The sequence below is a fragment of the Syngnathus floridae genome, chromosome 21 (genome assembly GCF_059516105.1).
Source record: "Syngnathus floridae isolate MCC-2025c chromosome 21, RoL_Sflo_1.0, whole genome shotgun sequence".
NCBI lineage: Eukaryota > Metazoa > Chordata > Actinopteri > Syngnathiformes > Syngnathidae > Syngnathus > Syngnathus floridae.
The window spans coordinates 8438374-8461125 of NC_142433.1; the positions used below are offsets into that span (position 1 = coordinate 8438374).

The window sequence follows — 22752 nt, forward strand, 5'->3', positions numbered from 1 at the left end:
AGGAAAAACATATCCTCATGTCTTATCTACTGAATGTATCAATGTGTCATGACGTTAATGAGCTCTGCCTTATGTGTAATGGAAAGGTTACCAAGCTGTGTGTGCTGTCAGTGTTCTGATTGAATAACTATGTGTGCATAAATTAATTAGTATTTTGACATTGCTGTTGCTCCCTCTTCAGTGGTTAAACATATAGTGACTAATTTGAATATTTTCCGACCCACTTATCGCATAGCAGTGAGGTTGACATTTGCGTGAATCTGCTGACGCCACAGGCAGAAGACTGCACGTTTTCTCCCTCATTGGGAGCCTATTTTCCCTCAACCTGATCTACTTTTGTTTTCTCACGCAGTATGATCCCATTTCAGCAGACGATAATAGCATGACAAAATGACCGAGAAGGCATAAACTCCGCCCTGTTTTCGTAGTGTGAAAGCGAGCAATTTCCATCAGCACGTAAGAGTGCATGTTCTTTCGGCAAAAAAGTCCCTTAACCCTGGGGAAAATCATTTCCTAAACATAGATTAGATTGCTTATTATAGAAAGTCAAGGGATCACAAATGTCCATTATGGGGATAAAACAGTCGTAGCTGTGCGTATGTAACGTTCCTCATGTCAAATGTAATGTTGCACATCTAGTACCATCTCGTGCTCAAATCGTGAACTGCAGTTAATATGCATTTTCTCATGATCACCAAATTCACCAGTCATTTTTTATTCTGGTACTTGTTTTGTTTACGTTAAAGACAGACGCTATAAAAAAAAAACTACTTTAGAATTAAACAAGTAAAGCAGTTTGTTGGCATGAATAATTTGTACACATTTTATAATCGACGGAGTTTTGTAGCATTTTTCTGCTTTAAAGTTAATTAAAACAGCTGTTGCAGTTCAATTTTTCTTTATTTTGTTTGACAAAAGCCATGATGATGCGAGAGACTTAAAAATATCTTTAAGTGCACTGAGGAAAGAGTGTATTTTATTTTCTACATATATATTTTTACAGTGTGTGGTTAGTAACATGCCAACCTGAACCAAGAAATTGTATAAATGTTCACTTTAGCTTTACTTCCTTGGCTGTGTATGTGTGCATGCTACAAAGCTGATTTGGCCCCAAAAATTTACAAAACGAAAATGCTATGTGTGTGTGTTGTTAAGGTGAGTGGGCGCGTGACACAAAATGTGATGTTAAGAGGTTGCACAGTTCTAATGGTCAGGTTGCCAATATGTTTAAAGACATGTAGAGGGACATTATGGGAGCGTCAAAGGTTGGTTGTCAGTGCAAGGGTGCGTCTAGGTTGGTGGGCGTGTCCTGGTGCTGAGCCTCTGCGTCGGGAACATTCATCTGCTCGCCGCCATCCATTTCTGACGGACTCATCTTGTTCTGAAACAGGAAATGGATTTGGAGATTCTTTAATGTCATTGCTCTTTTTTTCAGGATTTTTTTTTTGTTTAATATATACCTTCCATGTTCCCATTTTCTCCTCAAATGACTTGAATGTAGGAGCGTTCCTGGGAATAGAAATTCCGGAATTCGTAAGGTGATATGTTTGATGTAAAAGAAAATCACATGCACATTTATTAAAACAATATAGCATAGTAAAATAAACATTGCATTTGCAAAAATGCACGTCACACTTGGAATTTTTATGGAAAAAAAATATATATTTTGTACCATTAGTTATTTATTAAGACAAATGACATTTTGGTTAAAAAAACTGCTAACTGTAACTGTTTCTGTAGAAATTATTTTCCTTTCACAACTTTAAAAACTGGTTATTGCTTAAAATATTTGCAGATGCAGTACGTTAGTATATCCTCAACAATTTGTCCCAGTAGTTAAAAAAAGTTAAAACAGTTTGTGTACAACTTTCTACTTGACATAACTAATTCAAATGTAAAGTTTGATGCAACTTGGTAGACAAACTTGCCTAAAAAGTGCAGCGGACACAACGTCGTCCTTCTTACCTCATGACAGGCATGCTAGCCGAGTGCTGCAAAGAGCGCTTGCTAGTCAGCAGCGTTAAGAAGAAGAAGGGGTGGAAGTCAGTTAGAGGTCGTTTCAGAATAGCAGTCGGCACACGTGTACACACCCATCCCGCTATGACCCGTTAAGCCTGATTGAGGGTGAGCTTGTTGATGTTGCTTTGTGTTTTGGGGGGCCCGGGGTTTTTGTGTCCACCATGAAAAACACACACAACTTGTCAGGCACTTGCACAAGGTTGAGGAGCCCATCAATCTTGTTTGCGGTTTGCTAATAATCCACGGAGCAAGGATGACAGCGGAGAGGTTGGATTAGCATTCTCGCTTGGGAAGGCGATGTTGAGGTGGGCCGTGGGGGTCTCGGGGTTAGTGGGTTCCGACTGTCGGATTAAGCTGGAAACAATTAGCGAGAGTCCACGAGCTTTGGTTTAATAAATGACGACCAATAGCGGCCATCGTGCGAATTAACAGACGTCGTCCATCAGCCACCGTTGGCTCAAGACGAGTAAAGGGTTTAGCAACCATAACCATCGCAGTTCATACATGCTTGTTATTAGTTAGTTGTTATTAGATGAGTTGCTTGTCCATTTAGGTTATGCCAGTAGTCACATTTTGTTTCAAGGTCTCCTGCCACATGCAGTTGCGTGCGCTCGTGGCCCACCTGACGTCATCCAGTTTACGGCTGATGGCCAGACTCATGTTGGAGAAGGCCGATGTGGCCTTCAGGCCAGCGTGTGACAGCGTCTCTGATGTCCTCTTGTACCTGAGAAGAGCAGCAAAAGGCTGGTCAGTCAGTGAGTTTGTTTGCTGGTGACCTTGCAGTCTCATCCGGTTCAGCGGACAAAAGGAAAGAGGAAGTGCAGGACATACGCCGAAGAGGTGGTGACCTCCTGCCAGGTTCTGGTGAAGTTCTGCTTGAGCTCGTTGAGCGGCGTCACCCCCAGCTTCCGCTTGATGTCAGCCAGCTGCCTCTCTTTCGCCGCCAGAACCTGAGACAGTGTCAGGATCTCGTCCTCCACCTGCAGGCGCAACCTCACTTGGAACATTGCGAGACTCCAGCAGGAGCAACAAATGAGGACAGCACTAACCCTCAACAGCTCCACTTGTAGCTCCTGGCGTTCCTCCTCCGTCATCGTGGGCGGTGGGGCTTCCACGCTCACTGCCGCGTCCTGACCCACCTCAGCTGCTTTCTGACCCACCTCGGCCGCTGGATCCAGATGCTGCTGCGAGCCTGAAAGGTCCGCAAATGCTCATTTGCTTTTGCTTGACAGTTTGGGTGGCCATCGGGTGGCGAACGAGGGCAGTTGTGGCGGTATCGACCAGCGTAATGGAAGCCAAGCGTTTCAGCACTCTGATAGCAATGGGAGCAGCAGCGCATCAATAATACAAAAAGCCTTCCACGTGGAGAAATGGCCACTCCATCAAAAGGAGGAGTGGCAAGGAGACAGCTGAGTGTGGGCAAAAGATTTGGGACACTAAGAAGACAGCAAGCAGAAGACATTGAACCTCCCCCAAACTGTTTCCACAAAGACAAGGTTGACTCAGTTTCCTGAAGTTCCGTCCATTGGGAGAAAACACAAAAAGAAGAGACAGTTGGATGACAAGAATTTCAAGGCGTCATCTCGTAATTGGACCGAAACTTGCGCCGATGGCTGTGGCGAGCGCTCACCCAACCAAAGACGGCCGCGTTCCCATGTTTACCTTGGCTACGGAGCGCCGGCGAGCCGGGCGGCATGTTGCAGAAGGCGGGCGCCAGCCACAGGTAGCTGGCATTGACGCCTTGCTCAAAGTCAAAGGGCGAGCAGTACTCGTCCGTGTCGTCCCAGCCCGCCACCATCGCGTGCACGTGACCCGCCGCGTTCCTCTTTCACATTAGGGATGTCGTCCTTTGCGCTCGTCAGAAAGCACTGCGGGGTTGTTGCGTGAACCCCCCTCCACCCCCCACCCCCACCGCCCATCCTGGTGCTCCCCTTCATGCGTCACGTGAGACAAGCGAAAGCGTAATCCGCCGTGTCCCAGATTACAGCCCGGCCAGCGTTTAATCCGGGCAGGGGCCTGTCTTGGGTTGGGGGCCGCGATGGACGCCCGAGGGGTTGCGGCGGGAATTGTGTGTGCTCATAATGAATGTGTGCATGTGTGTGTGTGAGAGGCGGCTTGAATAATATGACAAGATCCTCTAGAAGAGCATCAGCGTAGGAGTCAAGATATTTTTTTTCTGAGATCCATTTTGTTATTATATGTATGACTGTTAAAATGTTTTCTAAAAGCATCAAGACATTGTGTGTTTGTCTGTTCAGTTAAGTTTTTTATCAGATCTTCCAAGGGTAGTCAAATGTATATAAGTTTGTCTGTTCAGTAAAGTTTTGATCAGATATTCCAAGGGTAGTCAAATGTATGTAAATTTGATTTATTTTCTCATAATTGTCAATATTTGTATGGCGGTGAATGTTTATAAATACATGCATCAGGTAACTGGGGGAAGGCTGAATAGTTTTACTTTATTTTAGTTTGATTCCAAAACAATTCACTGTTAAGAAAAAACATGCAAAAGACACTAACTCATCACGTACATGGTTAATGCTTTTATGAAAACCAGACCCTGTTGCTTATGTCCCCTTCTACAAAATGAGAACAAGCGTCCATTTGCGCGGCTTGATGGGTCGCAGCATCAAATCAATTAGCGTAATTTTTGCCGCATAGCGTGTCACATGATGGCCTCTGAAAACCAAAATCACGGGGTGGCGAGGGGGATTGCCCACCGTGCCAAACTCTTGTCCTATGAAAAGTGGCTGCGGGGTCCCTGGACAAGCGAGGAGATATCTTTGCTCACATGAAAAACTTGCTAAATTGGTCAGATATGATGACATCTCAGGTGCTGCTGCCTTGTGGAAGTATGCTGATGCAAATCAATTCACAAGCAATCCACCACGCTGTTAATGATTGATCGCATACAAAGGATGCTAAAAGAAGAAAAAGAATGCCGGCCAGCGTCTCCAGGCTGAGGCTGGATGGGAAATCTGTTGCCATGACAACAAAGCGCCTATAAAAGGATTAATGTACACCTACGGCCCGATAATGTTGCGTTCGCCTACAAATATAAGGTAGCTCATTAAATTGTCAGCTTGCGAGGCTACAAAACAGATGGATTGCAGCATCATTTACATTAGCTACAAACATTTAGCTGCAAAAAGAATTTAAAATTTCTGTTGGAAGTGGTGTTAGACCTCTGAAGGTCCATTCTGAACTATGATCCAGAAAAAGGTCAGAACAGTTAATCATTATTATGAACATTTTGCGCCTTTTACAGCACTTAATCTGAGGTTTGATTGGTAGTATTTAAAACTGACAGCACATGGTACTAACAAAATGCTCAACATAAAGTGTATTCGTGCATAATCGACTCAATACTTTGTGTGCTGAAACGCAAACTATTTATTATGCATAGCGCTGTAAGGTAAGGCAACTTTATTTCTGTTATGTGTATGACAAAATACATTTGGCATGCTTGTGCCACTTGACTTCCTGCTTGCATTTACTGACATGCGCACTCGACACTGATTGGCCTCTCAAAGATTATATACCCAGTCAAGAAAAACACATTTACAATATATGTATGTTATAAGCACGCTGTACACGTGGCGTTTAAAACCATTATTGGAGCTCTTTTTTTTTTTGTGGTTAATTGAGCCAGGTGAGTTCCTCGTTCACACACGGACAAGTCCACTTCCGCATTAAATTTTCTTGTCATTTAAAATCCACAAATGAACATCTTGTTGTTCACTTTGGGGCATTTTTTTAAACTCGACAGCAACCCAAAGTATGAGCGAGACATTGAAAAGAAATTGATTACCTTTCTCGTTGTTGTCCATAAATGCGTCTTGGTGGATGCTATCGTGTGTGTGTGTGTGTGTGTGTGTGTGTGTGTGTGTGTGTGTGTGTGTGTGTGTGTGTGTGTGTGTGTGTGTGTGTGTGTGCGTGTGTGTGTGTGTGCGTGTGTGTGTGTGGTGCTCTTAGATCCAATCACGGACACACGCTTTTTCTGTGTTGAAACTGAAGTTCTTCTTTTTCTTCGTCGTCTTCTTTTCCTGGTCTCTGCCTTCTTGTCTCTGGCTGGGTGCCTTTCATGCCGTGGGGGCGGGGCGCGTAGCCTTTACGTCATCACGTACAAGTGTAAACAGAGGTGAGCACGTGGGTGTCAAAGCGACGCCGCTAACACCACGCATGTGCAATAAACAACCCATTTCGGCTGAAGTGTTTCTGTCAAAAATAACGGCAGAATTCTTAACTGAAGCATTTAATGGTGACCAGGTGATGAATGTAACATCAAATGTACACGAAGCCATATCGACACGTATTCCGTACATTTAAATACATGTTTTCATGCTTTGTGTATTGGAACAATCAGAAAGGCACCTAAAAACACAAATTTACTATATTAGGGATATAAAATATAAGTTATAAAACCAACTTTATTGATATTAAAAAATAATAATAAATAAATGTCACTGGCTGACAATAACTTTTAGAAAAATTTGTAAATAAAATGATTCTGTGTAGGTGCAGTATATTATTGTGGCGGATCTTAGGACCAGGCCTCTCACCCAGTAGGCCTGCATGACTGACGGACCTCTTTCCTACTAGGTTTCAAGAACCACTTCCTCGTCACACGTTGCGCTTCTAAAATCATTTTAACACGCGCTGCATATTTTAATGGGAGTGGTAAGAGTGAGCCAACAGTGCGAGAACAAGATGCGCCTGCAAGGCCGCCACTCAGCCACTACGCAAGTGTGACACATCCCCACATAGCCACCTCAATGTTAACTAAGGGCGGCTTATGCCCCCGTTGCTGTTCACACGCTGTCTGCAAAGCCCTTAATTGGACACCAGTGAAACTTTACACCTGGCTATGCAAACTATCACAAATGCACAAAGCAGGTCACACACGTTCACAAAGAGGGAGGTTCTCATGAATACAGCATGCCCAGCCTGCATCCAAGTGCAAGGAAGCTGAAGTGGACATTCTGTACTGTTCAGTGTAGAGGACAACAGCATTGTGGGACAGGTGCTTGCTGTACCTGTACTCTATTGTCTTGTATACAGACTTCAATTAAGCTCAAACCACAAGAAAATACTTTATAGTTTCACAGGCCCTGCTTGAAAGGGGGGGGGGGGGGTTAATGGACATGCCGTACAGTTCTGAGCAGGGCTGTGGACTCGGGCTCGGGGACTCGGACTCGGTCGGACTCGGTCATTTTTGCCGGACTCAGACTCGGACTCGGTGCTGATTTTGACCGAGTCGACAATAAAAGAAATACGTTCAATTTTATTTTCATCATGCTGCTAAGAATGCGCGTAGGAATACTGTCCACAGCCCTGCTTACGATCAATGCGGCCACGTTGAATTGCACTTAGGCTAATGTTTACATTATGTACCAATGTCAAGGACGATTATGTCACCCAGCTTATATCATTGATGTGTTTCGATAGTTGTGGGGTCGTCACTAATTATTTGTGTTTAGATAAATGTCTGAGCTATAATGGTGTAATTAATGATTAAAAAATATTATCTTACATGTCCTGTGTTTCAGAATAGTTATTTAATTGGGCGAGAGTGTGTGTTTTCAAGCATTTTGCCTCATGCCAGTGGCACTCAGGGCTAAGGGTGGGCTTCAATGACTATTTTTGTAAAGCCACGCATTTAATACCATGTCAAATAATATATTAGAGTGTAGGTTATGTTCCAATGTATCCACTTCTATCGATTAAATTGTCAACCGTACATTTATGACAACGCCATGAGTGATCTACGTTATGAACTAGCACAACTCCGGTAGGGCAGGGAAAATGTTATCGATCCGACGTCCGATTGGAACGTTGCCTCACTTTTACGTCCGCGCTCTCAGCAAGGGATCCTATATAAGCCGAACCAGCCAGTGTGAAAGCAGTTGCGTTCGTTCTGGTAGATTTTGATCTAAATTAGCCTTGAATAAAGACTAAGCAGTCACATGAATTAACAGAAAAAATGGACAGCCGGACTCGGACTCGGTGGTCAAGAGGCCGGACTCGGACTTGGACTTGGTGCAAAAATCCGACCGAGTCCACGGCCCTGGTTCTGAGATCAAATATTCTAAACGTGAATGATATGAAAAATCTCCTATCATAAGGTGTATTTATTATTACATTAAATATTTTATGTTATAATTTATTCTTGAGTGCCATGTAATGCTTTAAACAATGGATTATTTTATACTATTGCAGTTGTATTTAAAATATTTGTACATAGTATATAAAAGTATTAACTCACAATAAACAAAAAAGTACTAAAATGCAACATAATAGCAGAATTTTGTGGCATGTCATTGAGGATTTTATTTATTGTTATCAGAATAATATAACGGCAGACTCGTATATACGTCACGTGAACATACTACGACGTACAAAAGAGATTGAAAGGTCTTCAAAAAGTGAATTTCTGTGCTTTGAGCAGAGTCAGAAAGCGTTAAGGAGATAACTAAATGAAAAAAGGCGAGCGCGAGGGACTGAGAGATATAAGAAGCATGCGGAAAATGGGTGCAGCCTTGCACACACAAAAGCCCCCATTGGCAAGCCACGGCACCCCAGCTCCCCCTCTTCCAGCCCCCCCCCCCCTCCTCCTCCTCCAGCACCACTCGAGGTGCATTGTGGGGAGGAAAGTCGTTGCCATTCGACCTCTGCGGGGCCTGCGCGGACGCAGCCAGAAACCTGAAAATGTCAGTATGCGCCTAAAAGAGCGATTGTTTTCCGCATAACTGAAACACTCGTACCGGCCGGGCACCTCGCGACCGAAAGACGACGATTAACGACGGCGTGGGTGACAGAGAGAAGACGGAAGGGGAAAAGGAGCATTTGCCGTGGAGGGGGGGATCCTGGTGAGACATTTGTCATAAGCGCAAGAAAATGTCCGGCGAGAGAAACCGCAGGTCGCTGGCGTTCCGAGGCGGTGGACTTGCCGGGCTAACGGGCTCCGCAGGCTGCGGCGGGGGGAACGGTAGCAGCTGGGAGGCCCCAGCCTGTCAGGACCGACATTTTAACGGCAACCGGCCGGACCAAGACGATGACGGGGACCTGGGGGCGACGGGACCAACGCGGAAGCGACTGGAGGGCGCCGGCTCGGTGAGCGACAGCACGGAGCCGGACGCGGAGGAGGAAGAGGACACGGAGGGGGTGGCCGGGAGCCGCAGTCGCGGCGACGCCGACTCCGAAGGTGACGCAGTCGCCAACGGCTATAAGGAAGTGTGCACCAAAGACCTGGCGGAGTCCGGGAGCGCCGAGGCGGGACCCAGGAAATGCGGCGTGGGGATGAGACCGCAGACGCTACTCCAGAAGCACTCGCTTTTCCACGCGTCGTGGCTCCACGAGTTCCCATGGCTGCGCTTCTGCCAGCAGACGGGGCTCATGTCGTGCTGGTGGTGCCGCGACGCCGCCACCCGGAGCGGCGATGAGCTCACCAAGGGTAGCAGGAGCTACAAGCGGGCCCTGCTCCTCCGACATCACCTGTCGGCCGAGCACAGCAGGAATGACCCCAGCAAACAGGTAACTCGTACCCCACACTCCTGAACCGCTATCAAACCTTGACATAAAAGACACTTTCAAACCACCCAAACACATTTTATCGACTTTTAACACCACGTCTTATGCTTGATATTTGAGTAACTTTATCAGTCATTTGCAGTCGAGAACCAACTTGTCGGAGATCCCCGCTGTCCGCTTTGAAGCTAATTAGCTTAGGGCTAAGCTAACTGGTAGCTTGTTGGCCGTGTATCCGGAATGAGACGCTCGAGTCTGGAGTGAAATTCTCGATGCAAACGCTGAAAATCGTGCAAGTTAGCTGGCTATCTAGTACAACCGTGAGTTTTTGTGATCCCCTCAATGCTTCCTACTCGTGTTTTTTTGGCAGTAAACAGCAGAAAAGTATATGTTCAAGGCCAGTTGTAAGCAAAATATAGCCCGCGGGTCCATCAAAGCTCCTGGCTCAGCTCTTTAATCTGACCCTGGATCTGTTCATAACAAAGTATAACCATAATGTAAAGTATTTCATAATTCAAAGGAATCATTTGACATGTATATGATTTTACTAAAACATTTTACATATGCACTTATCGTTTTATTTATCGTTAAAAATTTAATTGCATTTGACTATAAATAACTGATTAATATCTTACAAATGCGTTTAATGACCTGGCTTCCTAAAAACAATTCAAATTGACCCTTAAGTACATTTGTTTGCACACCGCTTTGAAGCAGTTTCATTCAGTTGGTACTGTACATATGCCCCTTCCTTTTTCCATGTTTTCCGTTGCCTCGGCATCTAACTTGATTACTATCTCGCCAGAGGTCACAGTGACAAGGGGAGCTGCATGCCCCCTATCTTGATTACTATCTCGCCAGAGGTCACAGTGACAAGGGAGCTGCATGCCCACCCCCCCCTCCCCCCTTTGTGCACTCCTCTCAAGGCTCCTGCTCCCTGGTGACCTCTGTTGCTTTTACACAACCTTCCCCCTCCTCCCCTTGGGGAGCTAAATTAGAGGCGTTGTGCCAGAACGACCCCCGGAAAATCCATACTGGACAAGAGCAAAAAAAAAAAAAAAGTCTATTGAGAGCAGGGTGAAATGGATGTCCCTAATCCAGAGATGTCAAACGGTGAGCCACATCGCAGTCATGATTTTAAGGTCAGAGTTTAGTTGCCAAAAATTGATAACCCTGTACTAAAACAAAAAGGAAAATAATTCTGTGCGATTGGTCTTCGAAGAATTAACTCATTTCATGGTGCCGCGACATGGATTAAATCAAGGACAATTTTCTAATATTGTTTTTTGTTGTTGACGGTCATCCCTTTGGGGTGTATCTTGTGATTCAGGCTTGTTGAAATCTCCGCTCGAATATTTGAGGGCTACGTGACTGTAAAGAGTGGATGTGTGTGTGATAAAATAACCTTTTTTTAAATGGTGCAGACATTTGCATGGCGTTCTCAGATGCCATAAAAGCAGGGAGTGTTCGGTCAACGTTGCGGACCTTTCCAATCGGGTGTCAAAGAGCGTTTGTGCCGCTGAGTGAGCTATTGCAGCTGACTTGCGAGGCCCAGTTCGCTCGCAAGAGGATTGGACTGCCCTATTTAGTCTCTTTGCTTGCCACTGGCACTTGCTAATCGGAATGACTTAGTGATCCACTAACTTGTACACGTGTCTAATTGGGAAGGAGAGCGCCGCTAGTGGATTAGGGCGCTCAATGCTTCTGATTCTGCCTGGCAACCAAATGTAGCCAAACCAAAGTTTAGTCTGGCCTTCAGAGGGGCAGAGTTAGGGTCGGCTAGCTCAAGTGATCCCCATGGATGGAAAATTGGGGGGTCATTTCACCCCTTGATTGTAGCTCTGACAAAGACAAGGCCACCCCAGTGTTTGCGGAGTGTTTACGATCTGCCATCTCCCGTGGACATGATGTTTATTGGGGGCTGCAGGTCAGTGGGACAGGACAGGGAGAATTCTTGTTGAATTAGCAACTCCCCCCCCCCCTCCCCCCACACCCCCCCCTTCTTCTGTGGCACGACATTGTTGGCTCGGCCCTCCTACACCTTGGGCCAATCGCACACAGCTGTATTGTTCTGCTAACTGGGGACCGGCCGGTCGGGTTGACTTGAGTTGTGGGGAGGGGGTTGTGAGTTCTGGGTGGGGTTCTTTAGGGGGGCTTTAATTTCTGCTGGTTTACTGTTCAAGGTGTATCGTGTTTGGCACGGATCTGCCTTGAGGGGGCAGAGCTCCACAGTTTGTTTAGGTTTGAGCTTTATTTGTGTCGTGGCTTGTTTTGATGGCTTGCTCAACCCCTCTGTCGTCGATTGTTGTCGTCCGCCTGCCATCCCAGCTTTTCCTTCTTGTGTCAGCGACTGTGGCTCTCCTTGCCCACACGCCAGCGTATTACACATGCAGAAGGAAAGGAAAAAGAGTGAGTTCTCAAAAGGCCCACAGTGAGTGGACAATGAGCCTCGGGGAGAACGTGGGCCATTGTGAAGACCACTCAAAAATGGGGTGGCCTTGTCGACTTTGGCGCTTGCTCGCGTTCCTTTGCCTAACGTGCCCCCCCCCTCCTCTCCCTCAGCTCCACGTTTTCTCTCAAGGTCTGCCGACTATCAGCCATCTCTTATCTTGCCATTGTAATTTTTCCTCAATTCTAAGCCTCCTTTCAGCTGTTACGGCGAGCGTGTTCCCATTCACTCTCTGGCAATCCCTCACATCCCGTCACTCTCTCCCTCCAGCTGTGTGGCCGAGGATGTATGATAACACACCCACCTCATCCCACCCGCTCCTTTCTCGTCTTTGTATGCCATCTCGTGTGCCCGGGCTGCTGCGTGGACAGTGGGGGCTGGGTGGGGACCTCTGCGAAATGAATTTAATCGGCTGAAACCCCAGCTGTGTGTGTGTGTGTGTGCGTGTGTGTGTGTGAGTGCAGCTTGCTTTCTGTGTGTTGGCGAGGGTGGTGGGAGGGGGGCAAAAATGCCAGAGGAATGTGAATTATTCTGGATTAGGACATCTGCTGTGCAATTTTGTTGCGAAAAAAAACCCAACTGTCAAAGTAGGCGTCCTGTATATAATGTCAGTGCGGTTTGTATGTACGATGAAGCTCACGGTGTGTGTGTGCGTGCATTGTTTTGTGTACTCCCCCATCTTACTTGCTCGGTACGAGGCTGGCTCTTTGGCTTGTGAGGAGGACGGGTGGGGGTATAGTTCAGCTCTTCTGCCAACTCCCCTTCCCGTCATCCATCCTCCACCAGGTCTCTCTTTGTTCCAGTGTGCAAAAAGTCCACCATGAGATTTGATTCAGCTACTCCTCAAGCAAGCCAGAAGGTTTTCCAAACAATTCCACTCAACTTGGAAAGCGGGAGGTGCCGACGGCTCCCGGTCCAGGCAGCCCGTCCCTCCATTGTAGCAAGCTCATTTGTATCCCCACTCCCCTTTTGGAAGCCCGTCAGACCGGTTTGTCCCCTTTGAGAAGGCGTGTCGGAAGCCCTGGGGGTGTTTGCCCACGTCAGAGTGTTGAGTAAAGATGAGGCCAGCGCCAGGGAAATACTGTTCGATTTGTATAAACACACAACCCGTACACGGTGTGCTCAAATTGTCCTTCAGCAAACTTTCCAAGCCGTTCGTCCCCTTAAACTTACATTTGTGTCTTAGGGGCAACAAAATAGAAGACTGCTCAAAGTATATGGAGAGCCTAAAAGGTGACTTTTTGCAAATGTGTCCAGCTTGATGCCAGTTGTTCGAGAAAAAAAATACATATATACATACATGTCCTTCTTGCAAATGGACTGATTCAGAACAATATTGCGACTGACAACATTCAGAAACCTCAATCTGCTAATTTGGCGCCGTCCATCACCTAACCGTGTGGTTTTGCTATGACCCAGGAGTCGGGGAGGCCCTCGGACAACGCCAGCCCCTCCACCAACTCCTCAGAGGAGGACTACCGCAACAAGCCCAACGAGAACTCCTACTGCTACCAGCTGCTGCAGGAGCTGGACAAGCAGCGCAAGAGCGGCATCCTGTGCGACGTCAACATTGTGGTGTCGGGCCAGGTGTTCCGCGCCCACAAGAACATCCTGGTGGCGGGCAGCCGCTACTTCAAGACCCTCTACTGCCTGACTCAGAGCGAGGTGCAGGACCAGGCCACCGTCACGCACCTGGACATGGCCGCCGTGCAGGGCTTCTCGGTCATCCTGGACTTTCTCTACTCGGGTAACCTGCTGCTCACCAGCCAGAACGCCATTGAGGTCATGTCGGTGGCCAGCTACCTGCAGATGACCGAGGTGGTGCAGTCGTGCCGGGCCTTCATCAAGGACGCGCTCAACATCAGCATCAAGCAGGAGGCACCCGACTCGGTGCTGGTGGACTACAACAAGCGGCAGACGCTGGCCAAGGAGGGCCAGCGGGGGCGCCCCGACCGCAAGCCCAGCAACTTCTGGGCCACCACCATCCTCTCCAAGTTGTCCATCAAAGCCAGCGGCAACAGCCGAGCCAAGGAGGCGGCGGGGGAGGCCGACAACGGCGCTGTCCGGCTCAAGGAGGAGTCCAGTGACGTGGAGGTGACGCCGGTCGGGGCCGGTCCCCCCGGCGCCCCCACGGGAGCCTGGACCCAACACCACCACGATAACTCGTCCGACTCGGCCGACAACGAGGCCCACGCTCGGGTTTTCGTCTGGAACGAGCCGGGCGCGGCTGCCACCATCAAACGCGAGACCCCCGACGCTGCTGCTGGCAGCGGGCGCCGGAAAAAGCAGGCCACCACACGCCGCTTTGTCTACAACTTCCCGCCCGAACCTGAGGAGGGTTTTGACGAGGGCATGTTCATCCAGCCGTCCGCCTCCTACCCCCGAGAGGACTTCTCGGCGCTCTCAGAAAATGCCGGTAGGACGCACATTTGCACTCTTCCTGCATCCTCCCTCTGCCCAAATTTAAAAAAAAAATTGCTGACATGTTGACGCCGTGCAACAAATAATTTCCATTGAGGGGCTGAAATCAGAGGATTTGGACAGTTTGAAGTCAAACACCGGCTCCAAACGGTTAAGTTGATAATCGATTAGATTTTTCATTTTGACATCACTGATACAGATGCACGTCAAGCGCTCTAGAGCGACTGGAGCGGGCTGCCCGCATGTGTGCGCGATGATCAAGCAGGCTCAATCTGGCGTGGTGTTTCCTCCTGATGATCCCCTGCTAATCGCTCTGGAGCCGGGCGGGAGGAGGGCACGGAGGCTTATCGCCACGTTAACGCCTACTTTGTGGCCGCTGCTTCGCCAACGCTGCACGAGTCCTCGCCGCGCACTCTTAGCCTTCCACAATAAAATCAAATGTGTGTGATTCCATTTGGAAATCCTCTTTGTGTCCTTCCATACATGTTGATTCCACCCGCTGGGATCCTTGAATAACCTTTTAATCTACCCGCCGCCCTTTCGCCATAGTAAATCTCTCCTTCGGCCATTAAAGTGGCGCTCCTCCACCGTGACAGAAGCGAGGGACGTGCTTTTTTCCGACATTTGCTTCCCTCCCTAATGCAGGATAATGAAGAAAGCGCTGTGGGGTGGGGTGGGGTGGGGTGGGAGGTGGAGGGGTCGGCTCTTCTCCCTCAGGCCTCCCCTCTAAATGCATTGCAATGCTCTTAGTGCCTGCAGCTCCATCTAATGCGCTCCACAAGTGATTCCTTGTGGGGTTTGGGGGATGTGGCGCTAATGGTTTGCGCCCAAGGGTGCGCTTATACATTGGCTGCATCTCTTGCAGCATTGTGAGAAGAAAATATGCACACTGCAGATCATCCTTATCAGCAAAATGGATCGACTTCTCCCCGCAGTCCCATGTCCGTGTCCGATTAGGCGCCGCACAGTGGCGTGTTTTGTTGCACGCGTCACATGGCTTCCGGACAGAAAGCCGAGAGTGGCGTGCAATTGATTTTGGGGCAAGTTGGCCACGTTAATCAACCTCGCTTGCACTTTCACAATCGAGCGCCGAATGCACGAGGGTGCCAACGTGCTGCTATTCACGATCTGAACCTGTCCAACTTCAGTTGAAGAAAATATCGTACAGCTAGTGAGACAATGTGTGAGCTACTCCAACATTTGAACTTTAGAATCAATGATGACAGTTGTTTGATTTAGTCGAAGTTTGAATGTGATTTTGTTCTGAGTATTGTTTAGTAAGAGGGTGTGCACACTTTTACAACTCACCTGTTTTACTCTATTGGGTTGTACAGGTTGAAGTTTTACAGTGGCTGAAAAATTTTGTAAATGAGTTTTTTATTTTTTATTTATTTATTTATTTTTTTTTTTAATACCTCCAACCTTGGTATTAGTGTGTGTGGCCACCTCTGCAGCCAGGCCCATTTGTAAATATTGAGCAAGGGTCCATGGCGGCCATGTTCTCAGTGGGATGTAGGAACGTAACATGGCGGAACCGGTTACATGCACTCGCAGGTGTGCCCCCCCCATCTACTTTACATACAATAGGGCATATATATATCTGCGTGGATGTGTGTGGCGTGGTTAGTTGTGTACACAAAAATGCCACGCCCGTCTCCCCTCCGACAAACCTCCCACCTCTCCCTTATAATGTTTTTTGTGTCCCTGTCATTGGTTCCCTCGCTCCTTTATCCTAAATCCTGCCCTCCTTTTCCCAGAGCTGGCCAATCAGATCCAGTATAGCATCATCCAGCCAGGGGAGTCCTGGGAGAATGGTAAGCGGCCACATGCATCCTCAAACATTTTCATCGAGGCCACCTTGCAATATAAACAAAACCACAAACGCAGATTTTTTCAAAGGAAATTGGTCATTCAACCACACTGTTAACATTTATAAGCCAACACACCAACCAGCCTGTTTGTAAAATGTAGTGCAAGTTGTTACAAAAGAAGAGGGTTGTTACAGAAAGAAAAATGTTCTAAAGAGTAATAATGGTTTTGTATTTTTTAATTTTCTTGTTTTGGTAAAGCAGCATTGAGGTGGGCTTTTCTTTGGGTGCAAATTTGAATGTTGTTTTATTATCTACTAAATCCGCAAATGTGTTTCACTCAAATTAAGATGTGCCAATTATGTCATGCTTAAGTTTCTGCTTGTCATTTCAATTCAAATGATGAATAGAAGGTTGGGCTGAAAGCGTGACATCCCCGTGACAACAATGTGGTTGTACGCAATACAAGAAGTTTTTGTTGTACTTTTCTGTTAAATTGCTTCTTGGTGTCGGGCTCCCCAAATGTGTTGCAGGTGAACAAACAAACAAATGTATGCCCTCCCATTGCAAGTCAACTGAGTGGAGGTTAGGGTGGAAGCGTGTCATCACCATGGCAACAGTGTGGTTGCATGCTAAGTGCTTGCTAAATTAGGGAAAAGATGCACCACCCCTTTGTTACTTGAAACGGACAAGAAGTGTGCTTGCCCCAACACACACACGCACATGCACACTCAGCATAGGTAAGCTGGGATTCAACTCCTTCCCAAGCCTTCACTTCCTTCCCCCTTAGCAAACTGCCTTGTCGACTGCACCGTTGTGAGTTCAAACAAAACGCCGTGACTCTTCACTTCGCCCCGGCGTGCTCCGTTTTCAAGCGCCTTCACAATCAATAGGCGACTAATTTACACTCAAAACCATCTGTCTGCACGAGCTCGTTATCATCCAAGGGTGGCGGGCGGGCGCGGGGAGAGCAGCTGGCATGGTCCTCTTGGTGCCTCTTGTCCTAGCGGGCACAACGTATCTTGCTAGCTGCAGTTGGCCATGCAAAACCCTCGCGATGTGAAAGTGCATCGCGGGGAACCAGCCAGCAACCATCTGGTGAGCACTTCTGCCTAGTTGTGAACCTTCATGATGGAGTTTAAAAGTTGCCGTTTTGATTGACGGCCCTTGACGCAAGTAAGCAACACGCCAGTTCCCCGCTGACTTTTTCCCCTTTGCTACCAGGCGAGTCGTCACTGCTGGCCATCAACAAGCTGAAGTGTCCGCACTGCAACTACATCGCCAAGCACCGGCGCACGCTCAAGAGGCACCTGGTCATCCACTCGGGCGTGCGCTCCTTTAGCTGCGACATCTGCGGCAAACTCTTCACCCGCCGCGAGCACGTCAAGAGACATTCCCTGGTAAGTACGCTCACGTCGCTGGTAAGACGCTATTTCTATCACAATGCTGGCTTGCCACTGGCCACTGTGCAATTATTCACTTGACCTAGAATCCTAAATTAGCCAATCCAAAAAGCCGAAAATTGAGAAAAATGTCCATGATGGTTTGGTAAAGTCAAAGCTAAGATTTGCAAATCTTTTTGATTGAACAAAAAAAAAAAAATCGCCTGCAGAATTCCCGAGATTATCGTTGAGGCTGGAATTCAGAGCAATTAGACAGTTGATCTAAACAATTTATTGTTCATTCAAATAACGAATTGATTGCCGCACCGACTGTATATTAAAGTAAGTCTGTTGCAGCCCAATGAAGCATACTCAATAATAATCTGTTGAATATTTTCTTATTAATGATTGAATGGCATCTGAAAAGAAATGTGAATTTCTCCCCCTTTATTTATTTAGTTACTTACTGTTATAGTCTGTACGTCAGAAAATCATCAAAAAACACAGTAAAATTGTGTACAGTAAAATTGGATCTGATGAAACGCATTTATGGAAGATTACAGAAATTGAAAAAGTTGAGGCTGAAATTCTGAGAAAGGTTAATCGATTATCATGTTGTTGGAGATCAATATGAGAACTGATAATTGTTCATTTATTTTGACCCGTTTCGTTGAAAGGCTGGAGGAGTTGCACATTTATAAGTTGGTCCATCACCAAATAGTTTATTTAGTCAATTATTTGGCATTCAATTCGTTTTGCTACCTCTATTTAAAAGGGTGGATTTCCAAGACTTTTGACAATTTTAAGTCAATGTCTCGAGATGATGAATCAATTGTCAACATAGTTGTTAATTCATTTCATGAAGAGGCGCAGTCTATTCCATAGAAAGGCAGCGAAAGAAATTAGTTCCGTATTGTCGAACAAAAACTGGACTGACGGTGTCCGTCCCGTCCCATGCGCCCTGGCAGGTGCACAAGAAAGACAAGAAATACAAGTGCATGGTGTGCAAGAAGATCTTCATGCTGGCGGCCAGCGTGGGAATCCGCCACGGCTCGCGGCGCTATGGCGTGTGCGTGGACTGCGCCGACTCGCACCAGGCCAGCCAGGAGGGCCTGGAGACCATGGAGTTCCCCCGGGATGACGACTTTGAGGCCGGCGACGCCGACGACCTGCTGGACGCCGACAACGACTCGGCCGACCACGAGCGAGCCACCTGGGCCCGCCGGGGCGCCGCCCCTCTGGAGGACGACAAAGAGTTCTAGCCTCGCCTCACCCAAATTCTTTTTGCTTTGACTCTTTGTAAGCTGGTAAACAATCAACTCCAAAAGTGCTCTCCAAAACCTTGCGGTTGCTTGATTATGCGAGTTTGACAAAAAAAAAGAAAGCTTTGGTAGCGTGGGATCCCCGCCATGTACAGATTTAATTATTATTGTAATTATTATTATTAATGCTCAAAGAAAGATTATATAAAATCATCAAGTTGTTTTTTTGGGGTTGTATATTTCCTTTGAAATAGGCGGGGAGGGCTAGCTAGACCAATCATTGGAGACAAAAAATGTTAATTATTTAATTTAAGAAGATTTTATGGTCTTATCACAGATGATCTAATTTTTATCGTTATGTTTTTTTTTCCTTTTTCTAACTTGCTGCGTAGATGGCGTTTAGTTGCGCTAAAATATTCTTTATTATTCCATTTTTCTTTCCTTTTTTCGTTTCCCTGTGCAAGTCTTGGAACCAAAAAAATCTGTTGGGTGACTAGCGTTCTCACAGCCATATTTATATGTTATATTAATTTAAAAGACAAAAAAGAAACGAAAATGGCGCTGTGCTGACGTCATGCCAAACAGAGTGCACACCAAGATGGAGCAGGAAAAACTACTGAATATACTTCAAAGAAAAGACACCTTTATTATTTCATTTTGTTCATTTAGAGTTAAGACAAATTATTTAAAAGTATAAGAAGTAAAGTGCGGGGGGGGGACCATTCTATCTAGCTTTATACCAATCGCTATGTCACGCTAACACTTTAAAAAAAGCATTTGACCTTCACTTAAAGCTTGAATCATTTGATGTTTTGTTACCTTTTTTTTTTTTTTTTTCTTAAAGATTTTTGCCAAATGACGACGTTTGGTGCTGTAATGCTTTGTCGCAGAATACTGGACCTACAAAACAAGCGAGGCTTTAATTTTCATGATGTCTGTCATGAAAAAAAAAAAGCTTCAATTGTTCAACTGATGCTTCACCTCCTCTACAACACTATCGCCTCTTTCACGCAGGGACCCCGCCCAAAAACAAACCAACACCCGGCATTTGTCCGCTTTTGCCTTTCACGCCAAACCCAGCAAAAACCGGCCTTTAAGTTGTAACATAGTCGTCCTAAGACCCCAACAAGACTCGCCCCTTTTGTGCAGACATTAAAAAAAAGGGGGGGGGGGGGGGTAGAAGAGTGAGTGAGGGTTAAAAGTTAATAGACAGTAGCAACGCAGTATAGATTTAAACAAATACTGGACCGACGGCAGAGCTTTAATTTTTATCATTTCGCTTTCTTCCTACACCACCAGCTGGCCTGTCACACAAAAACAGAGAATTTGAGTGTTGAACTCCACATTCCTGTCCCGCATTGCAGAATTCCGAACCCAAGCATGGCTTTAACGGTTATTGTCATTCCAAACATAAGCAACCCTGCAAAAATGGGCGAGGAGTGCGGCCGAATTCGGCTTCCCTGGCCCGGCAAGGCGCTGGACCTCGAGTGTAGCTTGAACTCTTGTGACATCCAAAAACCCTCCCCGCTATCTTGACGCCGTATAAAAGACTTTGATACAACCTCCGAGGCGGGTAAATTGCCGGGCCGTGACGAAAAGAGGCGGAAAAATGCCGGTTTTCAAGGGGTTTCTGTGGACTATCAGGTAATCTTTGCCATTTTTTAAAAAATTGTTGCTTTTATACGGCAGTAGATTTCTGTGTGAAATATGCGTTACGAGGACCTAAAGCGGATGTCTTTTGTTTCTTTTTGGTACAGAGTTGTAAACGCCGTTTATATCGCCGCATATATTTGGAATCAAGTAACGGTGACTGGACGTCCAAAGTTGTTTTGAAATGTTTAATTTTGTCTGCCAGGTAGTTTGTGTGGTTCCGCCAGACTAAAATGAGTGAAGCTCTATGGCGCCATCATAGACATGCACTTACTTTTGATCTTTATTTTTTTTTCTCCCAAAAGTGGGTCTGAATGGAACTTTTTCCAATTTTCTTTTTTAGCGGTTTGTTATTTAATATATATCTATATCAAAGTATATTGACTCCAAAAATGCAGTCAAGACTGTTAATTTTTATTTTGTCCAACCAAAATTATTTCATCTTAATGTACGGGAGGGAGGAGCCGGGCGACATTCCCTTGGCCCCTCCCCTTGATGATTGTCCCCTCCCACAACTTCACGTTTTTCGAATGGCGCACGGGGCGGCAGTATTTAGCAAAACGCAATTAAAAATATTGACGTATATATAGCCCGTGTACAACCATATGCAGTTCGTACCCCTCATCATCATCCTCGTGTCACTTTCAAAAATCACTGTGGGTGGGGCCTGTGATGTAATAGATACAATATGGAGAGTCTATGAATAGAAATATATGGAAAATTTTATATTTAACTCCCTTCTGCTTTACCGTGCGCTGCTTGTCCTTGATTTACTGTCTTTTTTTATTATTATTCGCACCATCCTACTGATTTTTTAAAATTATTTTTAATGCTGTATTTATGGACAATAAGCAAAACAAAAGTATGCCACCACACTACAAATTTTTGTTTCCCCCACATACACATATCCATCCATCCACTTCTCGGCTGTATTTTTTTACACTGTAAAGATTAAAAAAAGACAAAAGTTATGTTTTTGAACTTATTTGGTCTCTGTCAGCGATGCAAAACCCGGTGCCCTCCGAACACAAAATAAGCAAAATTCAGGTTACTCTTTTTATGTTTTTACTAGAACTTTTCAAAGATTGAACTTAACATTGTCCTGGTTTGTTGCTCTTCTCTCTGTTTTAAATCAGATTGTACTACTGTTCCTCTCTATATTACATTTTAAAAATAAAACTTTGATATTGCTGAAATTGTTGGGGGATTGTTTTTGTGTCTCAGACATTGTGAAAGAAAAAATAAGCATTGTCTTAACCTTTGATGCAGAAAATGCATCCAAAGCAGCATTAATTCACTTTTGCATTATAAATTCAGAATATTTCAGAGAGTCTTAGATTAATATTTTAATTTGTGTCTTGCGATGAGAGTTTTGTCATTCCACACTTTAGTATTGCCAATCATGTTTTTTTTCCCACAGATGACAGCAAGCATGGGCTTGAGTGTTGTAGTGTCAGTCAATATGAGTTGCTGCACCATTTGTTTTCAAATGTTGTCCTGAAAAGGTGAGCACGAGCAAAACGCTAGTTTCATTAGCCAGTCCATGGCCTTTTTTGGTGGTGTTTTTTTTTTTTTTCTCCTGTCTTTGACAAACTATCAAGGCGGGGTTACCAAATGCAGCAGCACACTGCTAGACAGGAAGTTGGCTCCTCCGAGCGAATCGTCTTCGGTTTTAAAATAACTATAGAAATTCAGTGATTTTGGTCCAAAATGATACAAAACTATTGAAATTAAAAGGAAAATGACTAATAAAAACAATTGAATTTGTTTTTCCCCTTTTCATGTTGGCAGGGTAGGCATAGCCACGTCCCTGGTTTAAATAGTCAGCTGCTGAGCAGAGGCGGGTGCAGGTGATTGAGGTGATGAGTGGACGTGGTTACGACTGACAGCCACAGCCCCGCCCGAACGAGGGAGGGCCCGGCATTGCAACATCGATACGTCACAGGTTGGCCACACCTGTAGCGATCATGCCGCCGGCCCCCACCCACGCGCAGAGACCAGGCCCCGCCCCGCGGCCACACGCCCCGGGAGGAGCGCATGCACACTCATCAGTCTCCCCCGCTTCCTCAGGTGAGGAAAGTTTGTCTACGGTTTGAGCGGGGGAGACTGATGAGTGTGCATGCGCTCCTCCCACCTGCGTGAAGCTGGCCCCCCACCCCACGCAAAATTTAAGGAAAATAGTCTGTTTCGTTTGGGCTTTGTTTGTGCTGGTTTGTGCAGCAAAAATTTCCGTT

The 22752-nt window shown here is 46.1% G+C and overlaps 2 protein-coding genes across 4 annotated transcripts; one reads left to right on the forward strand and one right to left on the reverse strand.

Moving 5' to 3' along the window:
* Positions 1–881: 881 nt before the first annotated feature.
* Positions 882–6126, reverse strand: tpd52 (tumor protein D52). 2 transcript variants are annotated; one of them, XM_088364324.1, is made up of 7 exons: positions 5831–6126; positions 3069–3211; positions 2851–2999; positions 2642–2743; positions 1966–2007; positions 1461–1509; positions 882–1381 (listed from the first exon to the last, which is right to left on the reverse strand). In XM_088364324.1, the coding sequence occupies exons 1-7, from the start codon at positions 5847–5849 to the stop codon at positions 1274–1276; spliced, it is 612 nt and encodes a 203-aa protein (XP_088220450.1). In that variant the 5' UTR covers positions 5850–6126; the 3' UTR covers positions 882–1273. The 2 variants fall into 2 exon arrangements, with proteins under 2 accessions (XP_088220450.1, XP_088220451.1); XM_088364325.1 differs by lacking the exon at positions 5831–6126 and adding an exon at positions 3682–3912.
* A 2489-nt stretch (positions 6127–8615) lies between these two features.
* On the forward strand, positions 8616–21714 carry zbtb10 (zinc finger and BTB domain containing 10). Of its 2 annotated transcripts, XM_088364287.1 has the most exons (5): positions 8617–9552; positions 13415–14411; positions 16174–16230; positions 17449–17624; positions 18575–21714. In XM_088364287.1, the coding sequence occupies exons 1-5, from the start codon at positions 8917–8919 to the stop codon at positions 18866–18868; spliced, it is 2160 nt and encodes a 719-aa protein (XP_088220413.1). In that variant the 5' UTR covers positions 8617–8916; the 3' UTR covers positions 18869–21714. The 2 variants fall into 2 exon arrangements, with proteins under 2 accessions (XP_088220414.1, XP_088220413.1); XM_088364288.1 differs by lacking the exon at positions 16174–16230 and having other exon boundaries at positions 8616–9552.
* Positions 21715–22752: the final 1038 nt, after the last annotated feature.

What these genes read in the sequence shown, in the direction of transcription:
- tpd52 (XM_088364325.1), bottom strand. Translation starts at nt 3,817, where the DNA reads ATGGTGGCGGGCTGGGACGACACGGACGAGTACTGCTCGCCCTTTGAC. An exon ending in GCCGGCGCTCCGTAGCCAAG is followed by an intron (nt 3,212 to 3,681) that starts GTAAACATGGGA and finishes CGGACCTTTCAG; the next exon opens with GCTCGCAGCAGCATCTGGAT. An exon ending in GCTAGCATGCCTGTCATGAG is followed by an intron (nt 1,510 to 1,965) that starts GTAAGAAGGACG and finishes TTCTATTCCCAG; the next exon opens with GAACGCTCCTACATTCAAGT.
- zbtb10 (XM_088364287.1), top strand. Translation starts at nt 8,917, where the DNA reads ATGTCCGGCGAGAGAAACCGCAGGTCGCTGGCGTTCCGAGGCGGTGGA. An exon ending in AGGGGAGTCCTGGGAGAATG is followed by an intron (nt 16,231 to 17,448) that starts GTAAGCGGCCAC and finishes CTTTGCTACCAG; the next exon opens with GCGAGTCGTCACTGCTGGCC. An exon ending in ACGTCAAGAGACATTCCCTG is followed by an intron (nt 17,625 to 18,574) that starts GTAAGTACGCTC and finishes GCGCCCTGGCAG; the next exon opens with GTGCACAAGAAAGACAAGAA.